The 21,829-nt window shown below is 40.4% G+C and overlaps 2 protein-coding genes across 2 annotated transcripts; both read right to left on the bottom strand.

Annotated features, from left to right (window-relative positions):
• Nucleotides 1–3,819: 3,819 nt before the first annotated feature.
• On the bottom strand, nt 3,820–5,706 carry LOC103336624 (cinnamoyl-CoA reductase 1-like). The gene is made up of 6 exons (XM_008239688.3): nt 5,519–5,706; nt 5,151–5,320; nt 4,801–4,983; nt 4,555–4,717; nt 4,263–4,455; nt 3,820–4,133 (listed from the first exon to the last, which is right to left on the bottom strand). Exons 1-6 carry the CDS (start codon nt 5,634–5,636, stop codon nt 3,998–4,000), a joined length of 963 nt encoding a protein of 320 aa, XP_008237910.2. The 5' UTR covers nt 5,637–5,706; the 3' UTR covers nt 3,820–3,997.
• A 10,722-nt stretch (nt 5,707–16,428) lies between these two features.
• Nucleotides 16,429–20,966, bottom strand: LOC148915467 (uncharacterized). The gene is given in 3 exon segments (XM_089055647.1): nt 16,429–18,641; nt 18,644–19,287; nt 19,290–20,966. Coding segments are annotated over 3 exon segments (2,901 nt in total). The 5' UTR covers nt 20,953–20,966; the 3' UTR covers nt 16,429–18,047.
• Nucleotides 20,967–21,829: the final 863 nt, after the last annotated feature.

Below are 21,829 nucleotides of genomic sequence, written 5' to 3'. Positions count from 1 at the left end.
ATATTATTATATCATTGGACAAACCCTAGATGGGTATGAACGGCATATTGGGAGGATAATATTCGTTTTTCTCTTCATATCTCCTGCCCAGCGACCCGGCCCGGCCCTTTTCCCTATTCTATTTTTTGTTTTTGGTCAACACTTTTCCCTATTCTGTTTGCTTTGGGTAAAATTATCCACTGTATGACAAGGAATAGGAGGAAAAATTATTTTGTTAAAAAAAGGGGAAATATACGAAACTATACTCATCGCAAATGCTTAATAAATGCAAGAATCAATTACAAATATTCATTAGAAGGGCTTTTAATCGCAATGCTCAGTGAACTTATATATGAGTTTTCTTTTGTCATCTAACTAATTTTCGTATGGTTTTGGTCCTCCAACTTTTTCATTCTTGTTGTCAATTCAGTTTCTAAGTCACATTTTATGCAAATTTTAATCACGGGAATGACATGTGACCTATATGACCTACTTTCTTGGAGGTTTTAGGGATTTTGAAAATTTTGGTGAATTATGCTTTCAATTTGAAGGAAATGGGACAACTAGGTTAATTAGGTTTCAAATTTTGGGAGTAGAGAGCTAGGTAGGCCGTTTTAGAAGATGTTTGTGTCCAAATTGGAGGTTTTTACCTAGGGGTGGAATCGGTTTGGTAATCAAATCAGTAGGCCAGTACTGATGACCGATCGAGAGTAGTCAGTTTAACGAAAATTGAAATTGTCGCCAATCAATTTGCAATCGATTCTCTTACTATCGGTAATACCGCAAGTAGCGGTCGGGCCGACTCGGTGGTTGGCCTACCGAAAACAAATAGATTGGGCTTTTTTGACCAATTTTTTTATAGCCCACTTCATATTTTCTGGGTTGCAATTTGGGATTTGAATGCAGTTTTTAAGTCCAATTTTGTTGGGCAATGTTTTAAGGACTGTTTTTGGATAGTTGTAGTTGGGCAAACATGATAAAATGAGAAATTGAAGCCTAAAAGCTAAAACTACAATTAAACATGCTCAAAACATAAATTGAAGCCTAAAACTAAACATCCAAATCCAAAGTACAACATAGTTAACTTAAGTTACAACCCAACAAAAGAAGAAGTTTGAATTAGTTTACAACCCAAAATAAAGTAGAAGTTTTAATTAGTTTACAACCCAAACAAAAGTAGGCACTTGGCTTGAGCATTACAAATGTAATGGAGTTGAAGGAGGCAAAATGCTTGTTGAATTAGAAACTTGAGCATTACCACCTTGAGCCTTAGCGGCCGCTACATGAAAAAATAAATAAGAATATGTATATATTAGTAGAAGCATTAAACCATCAAAGCATCAATAAAATCTAAAGATAAATAATTGAAATACTTACTTGCTTGAATTTATTCAAGTTCCTTATAAAAGCAATTTCCTTATCCATTGGTTCCTTGTTTAAGTTAAATTCATCCTCCCTAAGCCAATCATGAGTACACACTAATGTCTCTACCATTTTTGGAGTAAATTAGCTTCTAAAAGGATCCACAATCCTTTTGTCTAGACTAAAGGCATTCTCACTAGCAACCGTAGAGGAAGAGATTGCAAATATGTCATTGGCAACCTTAGAAAGGATTGGATATCTTGATTGATTCCCTTTCCACCAATCCAAAAGGTTGAAGTTTTTGTTCCTTGGGTTTTCAAATGGATTGGCAAAGTATTTATCAACTTCATTAGAGATTGTTGGAAGTTTGAATGAAATTCAAGAACATTTGTCTCACAGTGATAGAAAGTAAAAAGAGTGAGGTCTTTATAAATATGGAAGTCTCACACTTAGTAAATGGAAGTGAGCCAAGTAGAAGCCAATTGGGCTTCAAAAACGATTTGGGCTTTGAATATTATATAAAATTATATAATATTTAATGGTAAAAAAATGGGCCTTGGGCATTGGGGTACTTTTAGATTTAAATTTATTTTTTGGTTTTGAATTAATAATTTTTTATTATTAATTCGGATTAGTTTAATTAACTGTTTTTTAACAGTTGTGACTTTTCTAATAAGGTTTCAGAGGTTTATTTAAATCAAACAAAGCCTCATTCGTTTGATATAGAAAAAGCATTCTACAAGCACATTTCATCCTGTCTGAGAGAAAGACAAACAAAGTTCGCCAGATTCTAAGTCCGAGTGCTAGGGCATAGAATACTGATAGTTAAATCTTGGGAGGCAGTCGCTTGTAGAACTTCAAGCACAGAGAATGAGTGAAATTACTGTCTTTAGGACATTGCATCAAATCTGCAAGCCTCTATCTCGAATCCAAGTCAGTTTCATTTATTGTTTATATACTTCATTTTGTATTATAGTTTGTTATAAATTCTATTTAGTTGATTCATATATATATATATATATATATGTTAATATATAATTATTTTAAATTGTCACTGATTGTTGTTTTTCCAACAGAGATCTCCATTTGTTGTTCTTCCTTCCTTTGAAGCAACATCTCCCTCAACACTTGAGAATAAGCATCATAACCACATGTTTGGGCCAAAGAAATTGGCTTGAGTCCCGAGGCTCCCAAGCAACCCGAGACTTTCCATTTCTCGACCAATCAATGGGTCTCATGTTGATTTATTACCATGCATACCACAACCCACTCAAGCAAGCCCCGAACATTTGAGTGGCTTGGGCCCACTTAGGCTTGTAGCGTGGTTGGGTGTGAGATAACAATTTTGTGCTTGACATGACATGTCGCTTGACATGTTTTAATTTTATCGTCCTTGGGAAAGACTGTGATGTTTAATTTCAGCATGGGCTTGTAGAGCCTGTATATTTTATCTCAAACCCTAGCATGACAAATTTATTTAGCATGGCACGTGAACTACAACTCGCATGTGGCGGGTTTTCGTATACTCCGCTTTACTCTTTTTCTTAATGAAGTGTCGTTTTGGGCTGATAATTTATTTGGGCCCAACTATGGATTTTTTGGGCCTCAACAAATTGCAAACCCCAATTATTCTCTCGACCCTCATATGATTTGTTTGTTATGTTCAATTTTGTCAAGTTGAAATTGCTAACTTTCTTATGTTGGTAAAAGGGGGCTTGAAGCGCATTGCAACTTTTGCTAATTGGTGTGTGGTTTATACCTTGTGCTTACTCTACGCTTGGGAAATAATTGTGTTGCTATGCAGGTAGATTTCTGGGTTTTGAGCCTTTTTCAAGGGATACTCTACTTGTTTTCCGGTAGAAGTCAAACCCTAAAGCCATTTTTAAGTTTAGGGCAAAAAGGATATTTTGGTCATTCGTGCCCAACACTTGCCAGGTGTTGGACATGCATAGGGTTCAACACAGATTCCAAAGTGAAATTTGGGTCGGGTCCTTTCATAACCAACCAATCCAACTCCTAAAAAGTTCATGAGAATTATTAGACTAAAACAAACTAAGAAAGAAGACCACCGCTCCACATCTTCTTGGGCAACCTAAAGAGAGCTATAGAGCCATACCGGCTAAACCCATAGTTCTGCACCGGCTGAACCCTAACTTCGACATCATCCCCACCTAGTAGCTCCAAATCTAAATTGAAGGCTGACAATTGGAGCCAAATTCTTGCATGCGTGGGCTAAAAGACAACAACTATTTAATGGTGACGCCAACGTTTCACAGTGGCACATCACAAAACAAAACAAAAAGACAAAAAAATGTGGGAAAGGAAGGGAAGGAAAGGAAATGGGATGAGAGGAGAAGAAAGGATACGGAGTAGGAAGGGTGGTAGGCGACCTCCAAAAGGGGCGAAGGCTAGGGATTTTTCTTTAGGGTTTTCTAAACACGTAACTCTAATTAAACAGAAAAAAAAAAAGAGACGAAATGAAACCAAACGATTTCACAAGGAATAAGATTAAATAAATTTTAAAATATAATTTCATGATATAAATGAGGGCAGAGCTTGCTAAGAAGGCTGATGACGATCATACTTATTAAGCGAAATTATTATCTTCATTGTGCATATGATGATAGGGAAGATACAATAAACATGTGAACTTTTTCTAGTCCACAATTCCAGCCTTCCGGTAGCTTTCAATGGAATCAATAAGAGTTTCATCCACAGGCCGGAAAGTCCAACCCAACCTCTGCAATTTTTCCGAACTGAAGTGCTCTTTTTCCTCCTCTGTGTGGGTAAGGCTGCCAATACCAATACAAGGGCAAGGCATCTCAGTAAACATCAACATGGATGGTTAAGGCGCACAAACTGAAAGATGATGAAAAAGAGAGACCAACTAAACTAATTATTGGAGGGTAAGAAAAACTTACTTGTTGGGATAGTTGTAGTTAGGATATGCAGGCCTCAAGTACTTCTCTACCACCTCCTCTGCACCGATCTCGTGCGATGTGCATATGTATCTCTCTCCGGCCTCAGACTTGTTGTATACAAGAAGCAGTGCTTCTGCTAAATCACGAACATCCACGAGCGTCCAGTAATTGTATTCCAATGACTCAAGCCCACCTACACAGAGTCTCAGACTTGTAATCTCAATTTATATATGCATATAATAAATTGATTTGAAACAACTATCATATGCCATAGCTAAGTAGATATAGATACCTTTTACAGTCGCAACTAGCAGAGAGCTACTTAAATTCAACGTGGATTGCAAAATTGGCCCCAAAATGACAGAAGGACAAACAGTTAGAACCTCAAGTTCATTTCTTTTTCCAAACTCCAAAGCCTGGCTTTCTGCTTCTGTTTTTGAAAGATAGTACCATTTCTGGAACACAAAATTAATGGTCTGGCTTCAGCATAAAAGTAAGGTCCTTCTTCCACCAAATATAAGTCAAAATGGACAATTACCTTGGTCGTTTTAATATATTCAGGAACAGACCAACAGGTCTCGTCCTTGACTTGACCCTTAGGCCAGTCAGGGTTCATAACAATAGCAGCTATGGAGGACACAACCACAACTCTCTTCACTTTGGCTTCGACGCAAGCCTTAAGTACATTAAGCGTTCCCTTTACAGCTGGTTCAAGAAGCTCCTGCCGAAGAACAAATTTTGAATTATTCTCTCCGCTGATCTGAAGCACCCTGCCGAAGCAGGACAGCTTGAACTATAATATAATATATAGTTTGAGGTCTAAATAAATATAACAAGGGATTTATATATTGTAAGAAAATTAATTAATGTAATATAATATATTCTTGCCTGATCAGGATCTGTAACACTAAGAACAGCAGGACTGGCAACATGGAAGACTCCACTGCATCCTTCAATAGCCGAACGCAGAGAATCGTAGTCCAACAAATCTGCCTTGAAAAGTTTCAAGTTCTCTGATGCTTTCTCAAGCTTGTTCAAGTGAGCATACTTGCTCGCCCCTACACATCAATACATTTAGTTTTCATTTATTTTTTGAGAAGGCATGCAATTTACCTATAAAATCCACAATAATTTTATATCATATATGCTGATATTTTTCTAATCATAACAATTAATTAATTAAAATGACTGAGGAAAAATAAAATAAAACCAAGTAAGAGAAGAGAGAAGAGAGAGAGAGTGATGAGTTGAGTGACCTGGCTGTCGGACTGTTCCATGAACAACATAGTCCTTTGAGAGAAGAAGGTTGACGACCCAAGAGGCTGCAAATCCTCCGGCCCCAGTCACGCATACTTTTTCTTTCTCACCCGCCATCTATAATCTATGTATTATTAGCTGCTATGTCTTCTTGTTTCCATTCATTCTATCTATCTATCTATCTATATATAACTATTTAATGCTGTTTTTTCCTTCTGAAATGCTTTTTTGCCTCGTTTACTCCGCACACTGGTTTTACATTTGTAAATATTCATGCAAGAGTCTACACCATACAAATTTAGATAAATGGAGTTTTCACAATTGTCTAATTCCTTTAATTTTGTTTTCTTTTGAATTCCTTAAAAAAAATATTCTTGGCTTAAATGTCAAAGTGGTCTATGTATCGGTCAATTGAGTGGTACTTGAAACAATATAATTCCCATGATGCTCACTTCGCTGAAACAGGTTGAAAAATCCTTTTACTGGCATCAAATAATACAAAAACTTCTCTATGTTTGATTATGGTTGAATGTGTGAGGAGGGTGTACTTATTAAAATTATATTTTTCAAAATTCAATATATCTTTTTTGGTCATTTATATTAGGGTAAATTAGTAATTCAATAAATAGTTTAGTAGTAAAGTGTACTCAGATAATTTTAGGATTTATTTAGCAGTACTCTCATTTTAACATTTAAGTTTTTTTTTCTTTTGAAACTTGACAAGTGTCAAAATTCCATTTGTTGTGAGGAGGACCTCCTCCTTAATTTTAAGTAGCCAAGCCTTGCTCCCAAATTAACATTATACATACTCATGCAAGAATACAAATAATATAAATTTGCAATATACTTAGATCAAGATTTTTTCGCTCATGGGTTTGGGAAAGATGGGCTTCTAAGAATGGCGGCAATGAAAGAGGAGATAGCCTTGTGCCTGAGTTTCAACTTTCAAAACCCATATGGTTGGATTAGGAGAAGTACAGGGACCGAACTGCTCAGATAAGGGGTAGTCTGCCTCACCCGGAAGGCAGACCAGGGAAACTTGCCTACTTAGTGCTTGCGAGTCAAGACAAGAGGGATAGGTAGACACGTGGCCGAAAAGATTCGAAAGTCAACAAAAAATAACAATATAAATAAATCCGACATAATATTATTCTTTATCAGCCTCTCCATATAAGAACATCTCCAATGAACATTTTACATATGAAAAACAAATTTAGAGCTCCAATGAGTCGGGATATTAAGGATGTAATTTACATCTCGCTGGAAAGTGTAAAAAAAGTCATAAGTCTACATTATTTTTTACATTTTCATTTGTTGGTCACAACTAATAAAAAATTGAACGTGGGGCCTAAGATTTTACATTTTCTTACCGAGCAAAATGGTTTTACATCTTCAAATATTCCAATCAAGATACCACTGGAGATGTAAAAGTGCCATTGACATCCTCATGTTTACATCTTTGCATTGGAGATGCTCTAAATACCAAATTTTACAGAGTCAACATGCACTAACGGCCCAATCAACAAGACATAAAATTGATTATCTACAAATGCAATTAATCGTAAAACATATAGACCATGTTTTTGTGTGTTTAATGTTCTGATTTTTTTTTTAGTAGAAGTGAAGCGATAGTCTAAACTACGGGGAGTGGGATTTCACACACATACACAACTATGACGTGAGAATTCAAATATGAGACCTCTAGTTTATAAGTCAAGACCATTTTCTCCTAGACTATACCCCGTTAACTTAATATTCTGATTCTAGAACTACATAGATAGCATCTCCAAATTTAACTCGTAAACCTCCAAATAAATGAACAATTTATTGAATAAACCCACCATAAACAATAAGATAAATAATGATATAGCGACGGCAAGGATGAGTGGATCAGAAGAGACAACAAAGTAACTATTAGTCCTACGTAGTATTGGTACTACTACTCTTCCTGTATCAGTAAATTGAATTCCCTTTGTCGAAGAGGAGGCTCATGCCAAGGCATTCACACAATCATTGTCCCTATTTTAAATTTTTTGTTATCGCTGAGACTGAGAGAATTGTATTTGTCCTTACTTACCCCTATTCTTAATTAATCCACAAAACCAAGGACTTGGTCTTCGGTTGTAGCTAAGCTAATTGAGCTTTATTTGTTATGCATTGTTAGCATTAACGTGAACCAAAGATTCTGATTGAAAGTGTCCAAAGGATTGTGCCGTATCACCATTCATTATTTACTAATTAAGAACCCTTAATTTAATTCTTGTAAAGGCCTGGGCCATTAATTTATTTCATTGGTTTGGAGACTGAATCAAACTTGCACTAAATTAGACATGATCGAGACCCGTATGTGATGGCCTAGAGGGAAAGGCTAGACAAAGACCCTTTTCAAGCCAATCCAAACAATAAACGCCTAATCTAATTGGTAATTAACTCCCATTCCAAAGACAAATCTTTCAATGTGGATTATGCCAACTCGAACTAGTCAATAGTAACTATCAGAAAAGACAACAGAAAAGATAACGAACGTGCAAGGCCCATGGCCATCGCCCTCCTTGCCCACCCTCAGGGCTGGCACAAGACATAAATGGGTGGACTCCACCAGGCTAATTGCAACAAGCCAAACTTTCCTGTTTGTAAGATGGGTTCAGAATAGGACATTATCTTGTCTTAAATCACTTTATGTGGTCTTCTAATCATAGAAGGCTTGTATAGATTAGGAGCATGACTAAAGCCCATCTGAGAAACCTTGTATAAGTGCAGTTTCAATGGAATACAAGGACTGTGAAAGGTTCTGTTTGAACAAAAATTGGAAATTTGGTCTAGAATGAATGAAGAATTATGGCTCATACAATATGGCCAATATATGGCTAAATTTTGTTTGTTCATGACTAAGTCATCTTGTCCAAAATGCCCAAATGAACAACTTCAATGTTCAAGCAAAGTATTCATGACAGCTGCAGCAAATGTTTACATCAGCAGTGGCAAGTCCTCCTTGTTTGGGCAAGAAAATCTCATTTACTGCTAGCGTCCCCTTCACGAAACTTGTTCATTTGGATGTCTACTACGACATAGCCAAAATTGACAGAATTTCGATAAGTATTGAGTCTTCAGGACATAAAATACTGAAGCATATTTTCCAGCCCGATTGAGCTACAGTACCAGCCTGGTGAGCCAAAATGAGAAATTTACAGAACTCAAATGAATTGGCTTGCTTCATGAAAGTTGTTTATCTAGATGCTTCCTATAACATATCCAATATTGGCGATTTTTGGATAAGTATTGAATCCTCAGAGAAGCAAACACCAGATGACAACAACAGTAGCAGCATTAAGGCCAGTCCAATGAGAACTTCCAGCACTCACATGAAGAACTTTCTTCATGAAATTTGTTCGTCTATGTGTCTAGTATATTGTGTCCAAATGGGGTGGAATTTAGACAAGTGTTGAATGCTCACGGAATTAAACACTGTAGTCAGGTCGAAGGCAATGTCTGTGAACAGAGCATGTATTTAGGTGAAGCACGCTATGCTGTCTTTTTAATTTAAGAGTCCAGCCCCCTTGTAGCTTTGAACAGAGTCAACGAGCGTCTCTTTCAATTTATGATGATTTTTATTTATGATGTGGTGTATGGGCCTAGGCCTCATCATTTGGCCCGCGGGCTCATGGGCCGATGGGGGTTCTCCCGGCCCATTGGAAAAAGCTCGGTCCGGCCCGTTATAGGCTTTGAGATGGCTCGGCCGCCAGACTTGGGCTTGGTGTCTGCCGGCGGTCCATAGGCCCGGCCCGATTAAGCCCAAGAAAGCCCCCGACCCACCCACAAAAGCCCGGCCCGTTAGGTCCGCATAGATATATAATAATGTATAAATAAGAGTTTAGGATTAGGATTATATAACTTAAATCACATATATAATTTGTTTCATTTCATTTACTTTTCTTTACTCATTCCTAGTTTATAATTGGATGATTAGCACATTAATTTGTGTCAATTATTAATACAACAATTATATATATATATATATATAAGATGAACAATATATCATATCACTAAACATAATCATATCACGAAACATAATCGTACTACTACCACCAAATATAATCATGTTTTTCTTGAACACATCACCAAACATTTACATATTTATTTATACCATCCTTTAAAAAAAATATCTTTTTGATACTTATTATTTTTTTAAATTATTTCTTAAAACGTATTGTGATCTAATTATGTAATAACCTCAAAAATAATACTTTGTTTTATTATTTTTGTGGAAAATCTTATTAAGTTGTGCGACTTTATTGAGTATTTTATGAATTTGGTTTGATGTGAAAATATTGGAATTAAGTGAGTTTAATCTCAAATTTAGACTAAAATGCCCTTATGATTAAGTTTATGATTTTTTTCGAATGAAGTAGGCCCGTTTCGGCCCGCCCGTTGGGCTTAGCCCAGCCCGCCCAATGGGCTTTCTCAAGCCCGACCTATGGGTCGGGCTTGGGCTTTGAATTTTCTAAAAACCCGACCCACCCGGTCCGATATTTTCTCTCTCTCTTTAAAGCCCGGCCCGCCCAAGCCCGTTAAATTTGGACCGGGCTAGCCCAGCCCAACCCATTGACGAGCCCTATATGGGCCTCTACTTTCCAGTTTAAAGGACACAAAAACTACTTCTTGTTGTAAAGTCTAGAGTGGAGTCCACGCGTTTAGAAATAATGAAGACTTGTTGTTCGAGTGGGTAACGTGGTTGTAGAAGTGGAACTCACATATTGAAAAAAATGATTGCGCATCCATAGGAAGCCAAGAGGCTTTGCCTATAAATAGACTTCCTCCCTTCACTGTAAGACAACACACCATCTGAGAAGAAATGAGAGCCGAGGTAGAGAGGAAAGAAAAGAAGAGAAGAATGAGAGAGAGTGAGAGGTGAGAAAAAGAGAGCAGAGAGAAAAATCAGTTAGCCACATATATTATAAATACTAAAGTTGTAGCCCTATTATTTTACATAGTGAAAAAGTTACTGTTGTTGCTTTCCAAGGACGTAGGCATGGCCGAACCCCGTTAAATATTGTGTTTTATTTACGTGTAAAGAGAATACTACACCAGCAGATCCCATCCAATCTGTCAGTCCCAGGAAATCAGCTAATCCCATTACATCAGCCTTAGAAGCCTCCTAACCACAAGCACGGCATTCATCAGCCAGAATGATTAATTGTCAATTCCTATGTAATATATGTAATTGATTGGACTTACCTTATATCGTTAAGTTTCTGTAAATAGACTTGAGAAAGTCTAACCTATGTACCAATATTTATACTGAAGATAATACAGAGAACGGTATCTTGACTGTGGCAATTATTCTTAATCTCTTTGTTCTCATCCCTCTCTCTTCCTCTTGAGTTCATTTTCTCATATGGTATCAGAGCTCTTCGGAGCTAACCCTCAAAATATCGATCCTACCCAAACCAATGGCCGACACACCTAAATCTGGAGAATCAAGCAATATTGATATGTCAAAACTGATTTCTGAAATGTCAAAACTTTCCTCACATCCATTCTCATCCCATTCTTTGCCCACCTCTTTCAATATCTCATCGTTGTTCCCAGTTCCTATGGATCGCACCAACTACTTGAGTTGGAAATCCCAATTTGAAGATGTATTGGAGATGCACGGCCTTGCAGCAGTTGTCAAGAACAGCACAGACCCACCCAAAGTGCAAGAAGATGGATCTGTGCACCCAGAGTTAGCTAAGGATAAACTGGTCTTGAGTTGGATCAAATCGACTTTCTCATCTTCGATCAAGACACTTCTCATCCCTTGTACCACTGCTCATCAAGCCTAGACCATGCTGGCCAAGCGCCTTTCACCTCTTGCTAGTACCCACGTACGGATTCTCCGAGACCAAATTCGCACTCTCAGAAAGGACAACAACACAACAGTGACTGATTATCTCCATTATGCCAAATCACTCTTCGATTCCCTCACACAAGCTGGTTCAACAATGGATGATGATGAACTCATCAGTTATGTTCTGGATGGACTTGGTCTTGAATACAAAGAGTTAGCCACAACACTTCACCTGCATTCCGATATTGATTTCGATCGATTCTATGATCTAGCTTTAAGAGAAGAGCATATGCAGAAACGGATGTCTCTTACTGTGGCTTCAGGAGTGGCTATGGATGCCGACCGTGGGTCCAACGAGCGCACCTTAAATTCAAACATGCCCAGTCACAATCACAATCCTCATCACGGATCTGGCAGAGGACGTGGTCGTGGTAGGCATTGGAATCAAGGGCGTGGATCAAGGAGAACAGAGCATTGGGAGCCAACTCAAGGGGCTTGGTTTCCAGATCGTCACTCTTAGCCTCGCGACCAACAATCTGCTGCCTTTACTTCTTCTCCTGCGACTCTCTCTGATGGACGCCCTCCTCTTCTTCCAACACCACAAGGCAATTCCTCAAATACCCAGCGAACTGAAGTAATTTGTTTTTGGTGCGATAAGCAAGGCCACATAGCTTGGTTTTGCCCTGACCGTAAGCCCCATGGATACATGGCAGAAAATTTGACAACCTCTTCTCCTCATACTGCTGATGTGGCAAATCTCAATTGGTGTTTTGATTCAGGCGCTACTCACCACATGACAGCCAATGCCACCTATCTCCCCAATGCTCATCCCTATATAGGTACAGATAAAATTATTGTTAGGAATGGCAATCAGTTAGCAATAACACATATTGGCAATACAAAGTTAACTGGGTTGCAAAAATCATTAAACCTTAATGAAGTCTTGTGTGTGCCTGTGATCCGCAAAAACTTGATTTCTATTCGTCGTTTCTGCTGTGATAATGATTGTTTCTTTGAGTTGGATGCTAATGGGTTTCATGTGAAGGACAACAAGACGGGGACGGTACTCCTTACTGGCAGTAGTTCTGATGGCCTCTATCATATTCAAACAACCCCTCATATTGCTTGTCAAATTGCTTGTTATGGAAAGCGTACAACACAAGACGTGTGGCATGCCCAACTTGGACACCCATCTCATTCAGTTTTTACTACATTGTTGAATAAGTACCACTTACCACTTGATGGTACAATTGTCTCCAATAAAAATTGTCATGTCTGCCTATTGGGAAAATCTTGTCGATTGCCTTTTGAATATAGACAATCTCATGCTCAATTTCCATTAGCTCTATTACATCTTGACTTATGGGGCCCTGCACCAATCTCCTCAAATTTTGGTTACCGCTATTATTTATCCATTGTCGATGATAATACTTGGTTCACTTGGTTATATCCATTGGCTAAGAAATCAGAAGTTTTTGCTACATTTATTCACTTCAAGAAGATGGTGGAAAATCGTTTTAGCTCTCGCATCAAACAACTACAGATTGATGGTGGCAGTGAATTTACTAGCAAATTATTCCTCACATTTTTAAGTGATCATGGAATATCACATCAAATCTCATGTCCATACACTCCCCAACAAAATGGAGTGGTGGAAAGGAAACATCGGCATATTGTTGCAACGGGACTTTGTTTGTTGGCCCAATCCCGCCTGCCCCACAGCTTTTGGGTTGAAGCCTTCTCTACTGCGGTTTTTTTGATTAATCGCCTCCCAACTCCTCAACTTGACCACATGTCTCCTTATGAGAAATTGCTTCAACGCACATCGGATTATACATTTCTTAAGAGTTTTGGTTGTGCATGCTTCCCTCATATGGTGCCATACAACATGCATAAATTATCTTTTAAATCTGTTCCATGTGTATTTATTGGCTATGATGATCATTATAAAGGCTATTGTTGTCTTGATCTTATTTCAGGTCACATTTATATCTCCCGGAATGTGATTTTTGATGAGACAAGTTTTCCCTACCAACAACCTCAGATTACACCTACCGCCCAATCCACACCTGCCTCTCAGTTTGATATTGGGCCCAGCCTGGACTCTTCACAAATCAACACTTCTACAAGTCTAGCCCAACCTCCCCCAATTGTTCTTGACTCTTCATCAGTCAACCCGTCCGCCAGCCCACCTCCATCCGATCCCACACAATCTGACCCAGCACAACCTTTCTTCCCTGTTCCAACAGACGCCATTCTTTCATCGTTCTCCCACTCCCAAAACCCCTTGCCGTTGTCTCTGTCTCCCTTGTCGCCTACGACCTCAGCTTCATTCACAGACACCATAAACCCATCACCCAAGTCGACATCCCTCTCTTCCCCTCCTGATCCGTCCACTCCTCCTTCTTCCCCTCTTAACCCATCTCTCTTCCCTAATTCTCCAGATACACCAACTCCCCAAAATTTTAAAAGCCTCAAGTCTATCATCCCCTTTGGTCCTGCCACAAAACCCCTGTACTCTCCGACCAACCCTCACTCCTTACCCCATGCTCTCTCTGCCGCCTACTCTGATCCCATGTCCTTCGAACCAACAAGTTTTACCCAGGCTTTGAAATACAGTCATTGGCAAGCTGCTATGAAGGATGAATACGATGCCCTCTTGAGGAATCAAACATGGTCTTTGGTTCCAGCAACCTCTCGAATGAATATTATGGGATGCAAGTGGGTTTTCATAGCTAAACGGAAAGCCGATGGCTCTATTGACCATTACAAGGCTCGCCTTGTTGCCAAGGGATTCAATCAACAGGAAGGATTTGATTACGAGGAAACATTTAGCCCGGTCGTTAAACCGGCCACCATTCGCACTATCTTGTCTCTGGCTATGTCTTATAATTGGTCTCTTCAGCAGCTTGATGTTCGGAATGCCTTCTTGAATGGGTACTTGCAAGAAAAGGTGTCTATGAAACAACCTCCTGGTTTTCATGATTCCTCGCATCCTCAAGATGTATGTCAGCTCCATAAGGCTCTCTATGGCCTTAAGTAGGCTCCTCGAGCTTGGTTTCAACACCTCAGTGCCTTTCTTCTTGCTCAGGGATTTGTTCACAGTCACTCTGATGCATCACTCTTTATTCATTGCTCCCCTTCCTGCACAGTCTATGTTCTTGTATATGTGGATGACATCATTGTCACCGGGTCTGAAGCTCAAAGTGTCCACCAATTTCTTGATCAATTGTGCTCCACCTTTGATAGTCGCCGAATGGGTGAGCTCAATTTTTTTCTTGGCATGGAAATTACTCGGTTTCCCAATCATTTATTTCTTTCTCAAACCAGATATGCAGTTGATCTATTGAAATGGTTTAACATGACTGACTGCAAACTGTGTCCTACATGTTGCCTTCGACACTCGATTGTCTTGTATGGATGGTGATCCCTTATCTGATCCCTCTACCTATCAGAGTATGGTGGGTGGCCTCCAATATCTTACTCTATCACGGCCTGATATTTCCTTTGCTGTTAATCAGGTGTGTCAGTTCATGCACAACCCTCGTTCTTCTCATCTTCAGGTTGTCAAGCGTATTTTTCGGTATATCAAAGGTATAGTTGAGCAAGGTCTTGTGTTTCACAGGTCCAATGACTTTACTTTACGCAGTTTCTCTGATGCTGATTGGGCTGGTTCTGTTGATGATAGACGATCTACCACTGGTGCTTGTATTTTTTCGGACCTAATATTCTCACTGGACCGCCAAGAAACAGTCTACTATTTCTCGTTCTAGCACTAAAGCTGACTATCGTGCTCTTGCCCATACTGCCGCTGAAATCCGCTGGTTTGGTTTCTTGTTTCGTGAACTTGGTATTCCTCTTCGCTCTGCCCCTTGCATCTATGTTGATAATCTCTCCGCCATTTATATGGCTGCCAATCCTATTTTCCATGCTCACACCCGTCATATTGAGATCGACTATTATTTTGTTCGCGAACTCGTTGCTCGCAAAGCTCTTCATACTTTCTATGTTCCCTCATCTCATCAGATTGCTGACATATTCACCAAAGGCCTTAGTCGTGAGCGATTTTCTCTTCTTAAATCCAAGCTCAATCTTCGCGTTGCTCCGTTACGCTTAGGGGGGTAAAGAGAATACTACACCAGCAGATCCCATCCAATCTGGTCCCAGAAATCAGCTGATCCCATTACATCAGCCTTAGAAGCCTCCTAACCACAAGCACGGCATTCATCAGCCAAAATGATTAATTGTCAATTTCTCTGTAATATATGTAATTGATTGGACTTACCTTATATCGTTAAGTTTCTGTAAATAGACTTGAGAAAGTCTAACCCATGTACCAATATTTATACTGAAGATAATACAAAGAACGGTATCTTGACTGTGGCAATTATTCTCAATCTCTCTGTTCTCATCCCTCTCTCTTCCTCTTGAGTTCATTTTCTCATAACGTGCAGCTCAATACTCCTTCATATCCCGTTCATTTTACAACACGTTATCAGCACGAATATTCTTGCAAACCAGTTGAGTTACCCGAATAAAGAGATAAGTCATCCACATTTTATTACCTTCATCATTTATTATTATTATATCGTTACTATTTAATTTCCACATTGACCAAACAAAGCTAGTTGGAGCTCGTGGTGATGTCAGGAGAAAATGAAATAGGATTGGGGCCTTGCGTTCAATTATGCACAAAGACCACTTTAACTTGGTAATGGTGGTCCATCTTGATTGCACTTTGTCATGCTCTTCACTACTGTATTACAATATTATCATGGCTTTTTCTCAATTTATATTTCATGCCCATTTGAAAAAGGCAAATAAATTATGAGGTCATATTTAGCCTGGGCCAGAAGTTCCGGACTCACATGCACTGAAATATGTAATTTGAGAGATTTGTTGTGGTTATTTGAACCTATAAGGCACAAAGTTCCAAACCGTCATTTTGAAAAGACGTGAAAACTGCAGGTACAAGTTTAAGTATTTGCCCAATTATTATAACATGAAAAAAGCATACAACAGATAGATTCTTTTCACATGCAAGGAAGGAGCAGGATCTGTAAAATCTGTAAAATTCTATTATTATCTGGAAGCCTCTGGAGAAAGAGAACGGTGCCTCTTGAGCTTAGTCATGAGCCTCTCTTGTTCTTCTAGAATCTTTTCATTGGAAATCTGCAGCATGTCAAGCCTTGACTACGTATTAATGAAGTATGAACCCACCAGTTTCAACAAAGCCTTATTTTCCTTTTAAAGGTTTTCAACCTCTTGCTGAGACTCATGAAGCATTCTCAGAAGAGATGAATTTTCAGTGTTCAATTCCTGAATCTTGTTTGCTCTGGCACGCAAACGATCAGCCATGTTACCTTCTTGTTAATAGTATTTCATCCATAGGAGTAAGGAAATTCCTAGCTACTATGACAGTAATTAATACTTGCTTAAAACTCCTGAAGAGTTCAAAAAATATTTGTCTCGACTTGAAGATCGAGCATTATGCCAATGAAATTCTTGCTTATACTAAGAAAGTATTGAAGCATTTTTATGTCGATTATCCGTTGGGCACTTAAATGATTTTCCGAAAGTATATTGGACTGGACATTGTATTTTCCAGATAAAGCTCAGCTCCATCACCACCACTTTGGGATGATGTGAGAAATATTTGATGTTATCTCTGCATAACACCATATACAGGCATATTCTTTCAAGTGAACTTACAAATAGCCCAAGTTTTGTTGGATACGCGGACTCTGGAAATTTCTATGATTTACATAGAGATCACTTACTGGAAGTATATTTCCTAATGAATTTTTGATGGCTACATCCTTCTCTCACTTCGAAAGATTTTCCCTCCAGAAACTTAGTCATGAATGTTTTAGGGAGAGATATTCATCAGGGGGAGCATCCAGTATGCTACACTGATTACATGTAATCTTCTTCCTTCCATCAGTTTTCTGCATCACTAGGTTTCCTTCTAGCAAGATTTTATTGAGGCAATAATATGTTACTCATGGTTTCCAAGGGGGAGTGTTGTAAAATCTAGAGTGGAGCCCACGTGTTTAGAAATAATGAAGACTTGTTGTCCGAGTGGGTAATGTGATGATGAAAGTATTGTAGAAGTGGAACCCACATATTGGAAGGAATGATTGCACATCCACGGGAAGCCAAGGGGCTTTGCCTATAAATGGACTTCCTCCCTTCATTGTAAGACGACACACCATATGAGAAGAAATGAGAGCCTAGTGTCACGGGATGACTTTTTCGGAGTCTTCCTTCCGTGCGGCCTTAGACTTGATCGTCTCTCGAACAAGCTAAGTCAGCCTCCTTCCCACAATACAAGATCGAACCAAGCAAAGAACAATCGCAAGAGCAAGAACAATAAGAATGCTTAACCGAGTTTGGGAGAATATATGCTTGTATTGCTACTCAAATGCTTTACAAGTTGTGAGGTGAGGATACACAATGTGTCATCCCCCTTATATATTATCCCTATCCCACCTACCACCACAGTAGGTGGGTAAGATACAATGTCACCTACCAACATCTACCAACTACTGTCACCAACTGTAGTCTACCAACTATTGTCACCAACTGTAGTCTACCAACTACTATACAATGAATCTGGACATGTGGGCTAAGAGGTCTAGCATGATCAATCCAACGGGTTGGGCCTTGAACATGCGGGCCGTGACATTCTCCCCCACCTAATCCGGAGACGTCCTCGTCGCCGAGGTAGATCCTTCTCGTTCGAATGCTTCGATGATGTCTTTGTACTTCCACAAAGACTCTTCTTTCTCCCAGTTGCCTTCGGACTCTGGCAGGCCCTTCCATTTGACAAAGTACTCAAAGTACCTCGGTACACCCTTGCGTCGCACTTCTCGCTTGGCCATGATGCACTCAACCTCCTTGTCAAATGAAGTCACCATCAAAGGTGGAGCTCGTTGAGACTCTCCACGACTTGGCTCCTCGGGGTCGGCATGGTAGGGCTTGAGATTGCTCACGTGGAACACCGGATGAATCTTCAATCGGGGTGGTAGTTCCACACGGTAAGCAGCTCTTCCCACTGATCGGATGATAGGAAATGGGCCCTCATATCTCCTCAACAACGCCTTGTGTAACTTTCTAGTGGACTTGTGTTGAGAAGGGTTGAGCTTCACAAAGACCATATCACCTGGTTGGAACACAACATCTCGCCTATGCTTGTCCGCCCATTTCTTCATCTTCCGAGTTGCCTTCTCCAATTGAGCCCGAGCCAGCTCATTAGTCTCCTGCCACTCCTTGGCTGTCTTGTATGCACTGGGCTACTCCCCGTGTAGCCCGACACCACTGTGTTCGGTGTCATAGGTTGTTGCCCTGTTGCCAACTCGAAAGGACTTGACCCTGTTGACTCCGACCGCTGCAGGTTGTATGAGAATTGAGCAACATCCAACAACTTTACCCAATCTCGCTGGTTGGCACTCACATAGTGCCTCAGATTGTCCCACCTTGGAACATAGATCACCTTCCTTGTTGCATAAAGAACACCATCATCGGGCCAAAATCTTCTTGTCTTCCCATCTTTGACAAGCTCCAACAGATTTTGGGGATCATGCAACAAGCCCTCTCGTATCCTCTGCTCCGTGTCATTGAGCTTCCGACTCTTGAAAGCCAATGGGTGTCCATCCTGCATGAGTACACCACCAATAGCAGAATCTGATGCATCAGTGTGTACCTCAAATGGTTTGCTAAGATCAGGAAGTCTCAGCATTGGTTCCTCCATAGGTGCCATCTTCAACTCCTCGAAGGCATGATCCACCTTCCTCTTAGGTGGTAAGGTTTTGGGCAACTCCTTGGGCATGACCTCTGAAAACGCCTTATGGATTGCCTCCATAGCTTTCAGGACGGGTTGGACTTCCTTCTGAACTATATCCATCTTCATAGTTGCAAGGAACGTCGGTTCGCCCTCTTCCAAGACTTTGAAAATTGCATGGCTGACAAAAGCTTCGTCTCGCCTTGTTGCCTCACCACTGGCACCATGCATGGCATTGCTCCACCCTGTGCAATGCACATAGTATTGTAAAATGGAATGGGGAACGCCTTTACCTTGTCCATGAACTCCATTCCCAGCACGACATCGTAGTCATCCATTGAGATCACGGAGAAGTCAGCTACTCCCTTCCAAGTGGCAATGTGTAGCTCCACACCACGAGCTACTCCATCAATCGGTTTGGCAGTTGAATTCACCGTCTTCATACTGCCTGCTTCCTTTGAGACTCGACACCCAAGTCTCTTTGCTTCCTGCACGGACATAAAGTTGTGCGAGGCACCTGTATCCACCAGGCAACGAGTTGTCTTGCCATTCACCATGGCATCGACGAACATCACACCTTTGGCTTGAACCTGTGGTTGAGCGACTTTGGCCTGCACAGCATTGAAACGGTGAATGGCCCCCATTCTTGCTTCCCTGTCGGCCTCCTCTTCCTTCTCTTGGTTCATAGCATTCAAGGCTTTCTTTTGCGGACAATCCCGCATCATGTGCGCTCCATCGCACAAGTAGCAAGCTAGCTTCGACTTGTCTTTCCCCTTGTCACCTTTGTCATTCTTCCTCCCGGATGACTTGTGACCGTCAGACTTGTCTCCTGGCTTGCTACCCTCTTTCGGCTCGTTGTCTCCCCCACCGGATTCACTGCCATTTTTCTTTCCTTTGAACTTGGAGTCGCCTTGATCATTCCTCTTGAACTCAACAAGAGACTCAGCTGCGGCAATCGCCTCTGACAAGGTTTGGACGTGTCTCCTTTGTAACTCCAGCTTGGCCCAATTCTGTAGGCCACTCATGAAGTACATGAGCTTGTCTTCATCCGTCATGATAGGCACCTCGAACAGTAGGTTGGTGAACATGGCGACATAGTCCTTCACGTTCCCAGTTTGCTTCAACCATCTCAGCTTCTCCTTTGCCTCATACTTGGCATTCTCTGGATAGAAATGCAACATAATATCCTTCTTAAATTCATCCCAAGTCTCAAGTGTAAACGTACCTTGTTCGATCTCCATAGATCGACGACGCCACCACATGAGAGCATTGTCGGTGAGAAACAACGTTGCCGTGTTGATCTTGGGCTCATCATCCTCGAGCTTCAGATACTTGAAATACCTCTCGATATTCCACAAAAATGTGTCTAGCTCCTTCGCCTCCCTCTTCCCATTATAGGATTTGGGCTTGAAAGAATCTAACACCTTTGGTTCCTTCGGAGTCCGGGTCTTGTTCAAGACAGCTTCCTTGCACAAAGCCCAATCTCCTTTCACATCCCTCACCTCCTCACGAAGCGAAGTAAGCTCCGCTAAGAAGTGATCCATCTTGGTTTGGACATCTAGCCGCATGCTGTCCAATGCGGAGTTGAGGGCTCCTTGGAATTGGCCTTGAAGCTCATCCACCACAGCTTCGAAGCCACTCTTCGTAAGGACGTCCTCCTCGAGTCGCTGATCAAACTCGACCACGGCCATCTCCATCTTAGAAAGCCGCTTCTCCATCATGGCTACAACATCTCTAGATCGTTCCCTCTTTGATTTGCCCCCACGATCCATATTGACCTTGGACAGATCAGTCTCCACATCGGATCCGCTCTTCGACATGCTTCTTCGAATGATTCGAGCCGCTCGATACCAACTGTCACGGGATGACTTTTTCGGTCTTCCTTCCGTGCGGCCTTAGACTTGATCGCCTCTCGAACAAGCTAAGTCAGCCTCCTTCCCACAATACAAGATCGAACCAAGCAAAGAACAATCGCAAGAGCAAGAACAATAAGAATGCTTAACAGAGTTTGGGAGAATATATGCTTGTATTGCTACTCAAATGCTTTACAAGTTGTGAGGTGAGGATACACAATGTGTCATCCCCCTTATATATTATCCCTATCCCACCTACCACCACAGTAGGTGGGTAAGATACAATGTCACCTACCAACATCTACCAACTACTGTCACCAACTGTAGTCTACCAACTATTGTCACCAACTGTAGTCTACCAACTACTATACAATGAATCTGGACATGTGGGCTAAGAGGTCTAGCATGATCAATCCAACGGGTTGGGCCTTGAACATGCGGGCCGTGACACTAGGCAAAGAAGAAAGAAAGGAAGAGAATAAAGAGGGAGAGTGAGAGGATAAAAAAAGAGAGTTGAGAAAAATCCTTCAAGAGAGAAAAATTAGTGAGCCACAGATATTGTAAATACTAAAGTTGTAGCCCTATTATTTTATATAGTGGAAAAGTTACTGATGTTGCTCTCCAAGGACGTAGGCATGACCGAACCTCATTAAATATTGTATTTTATTTACTTACGTACATCTCAATATTCTCGCATATCCCATTCATTTTACAACACTTGTGTGTTCTCTTTCAATTTTGAATTTTTTAAGGTTTTTTTTTTTTTTTTTGGTTTACTTTCATATAACACTACTATATATATACCAACTAGCTAAGATTGCTACATACATTGAGATGTGTTTCC

This window comes from Prunus mume, linkage group LG7 (genome assembly GCF_029339155.1).
Source record: "Prunus mume cultivar Tortuosa linkage group LG7, ASM2933915v1, whole genome shotgun sequence".
NCBI classification, from domain to species: Eukaryota; Viridiplantae; Streptophyta; class Magnoliopsida; order Rosales; family Rosaceae; genus Prunus; species Prunus mume.
The sequence above is the reverse complement of the archived record's forward strand: the minus strand, read 5'-3'. Positions and strand labels throughout refer to the sequence as shown.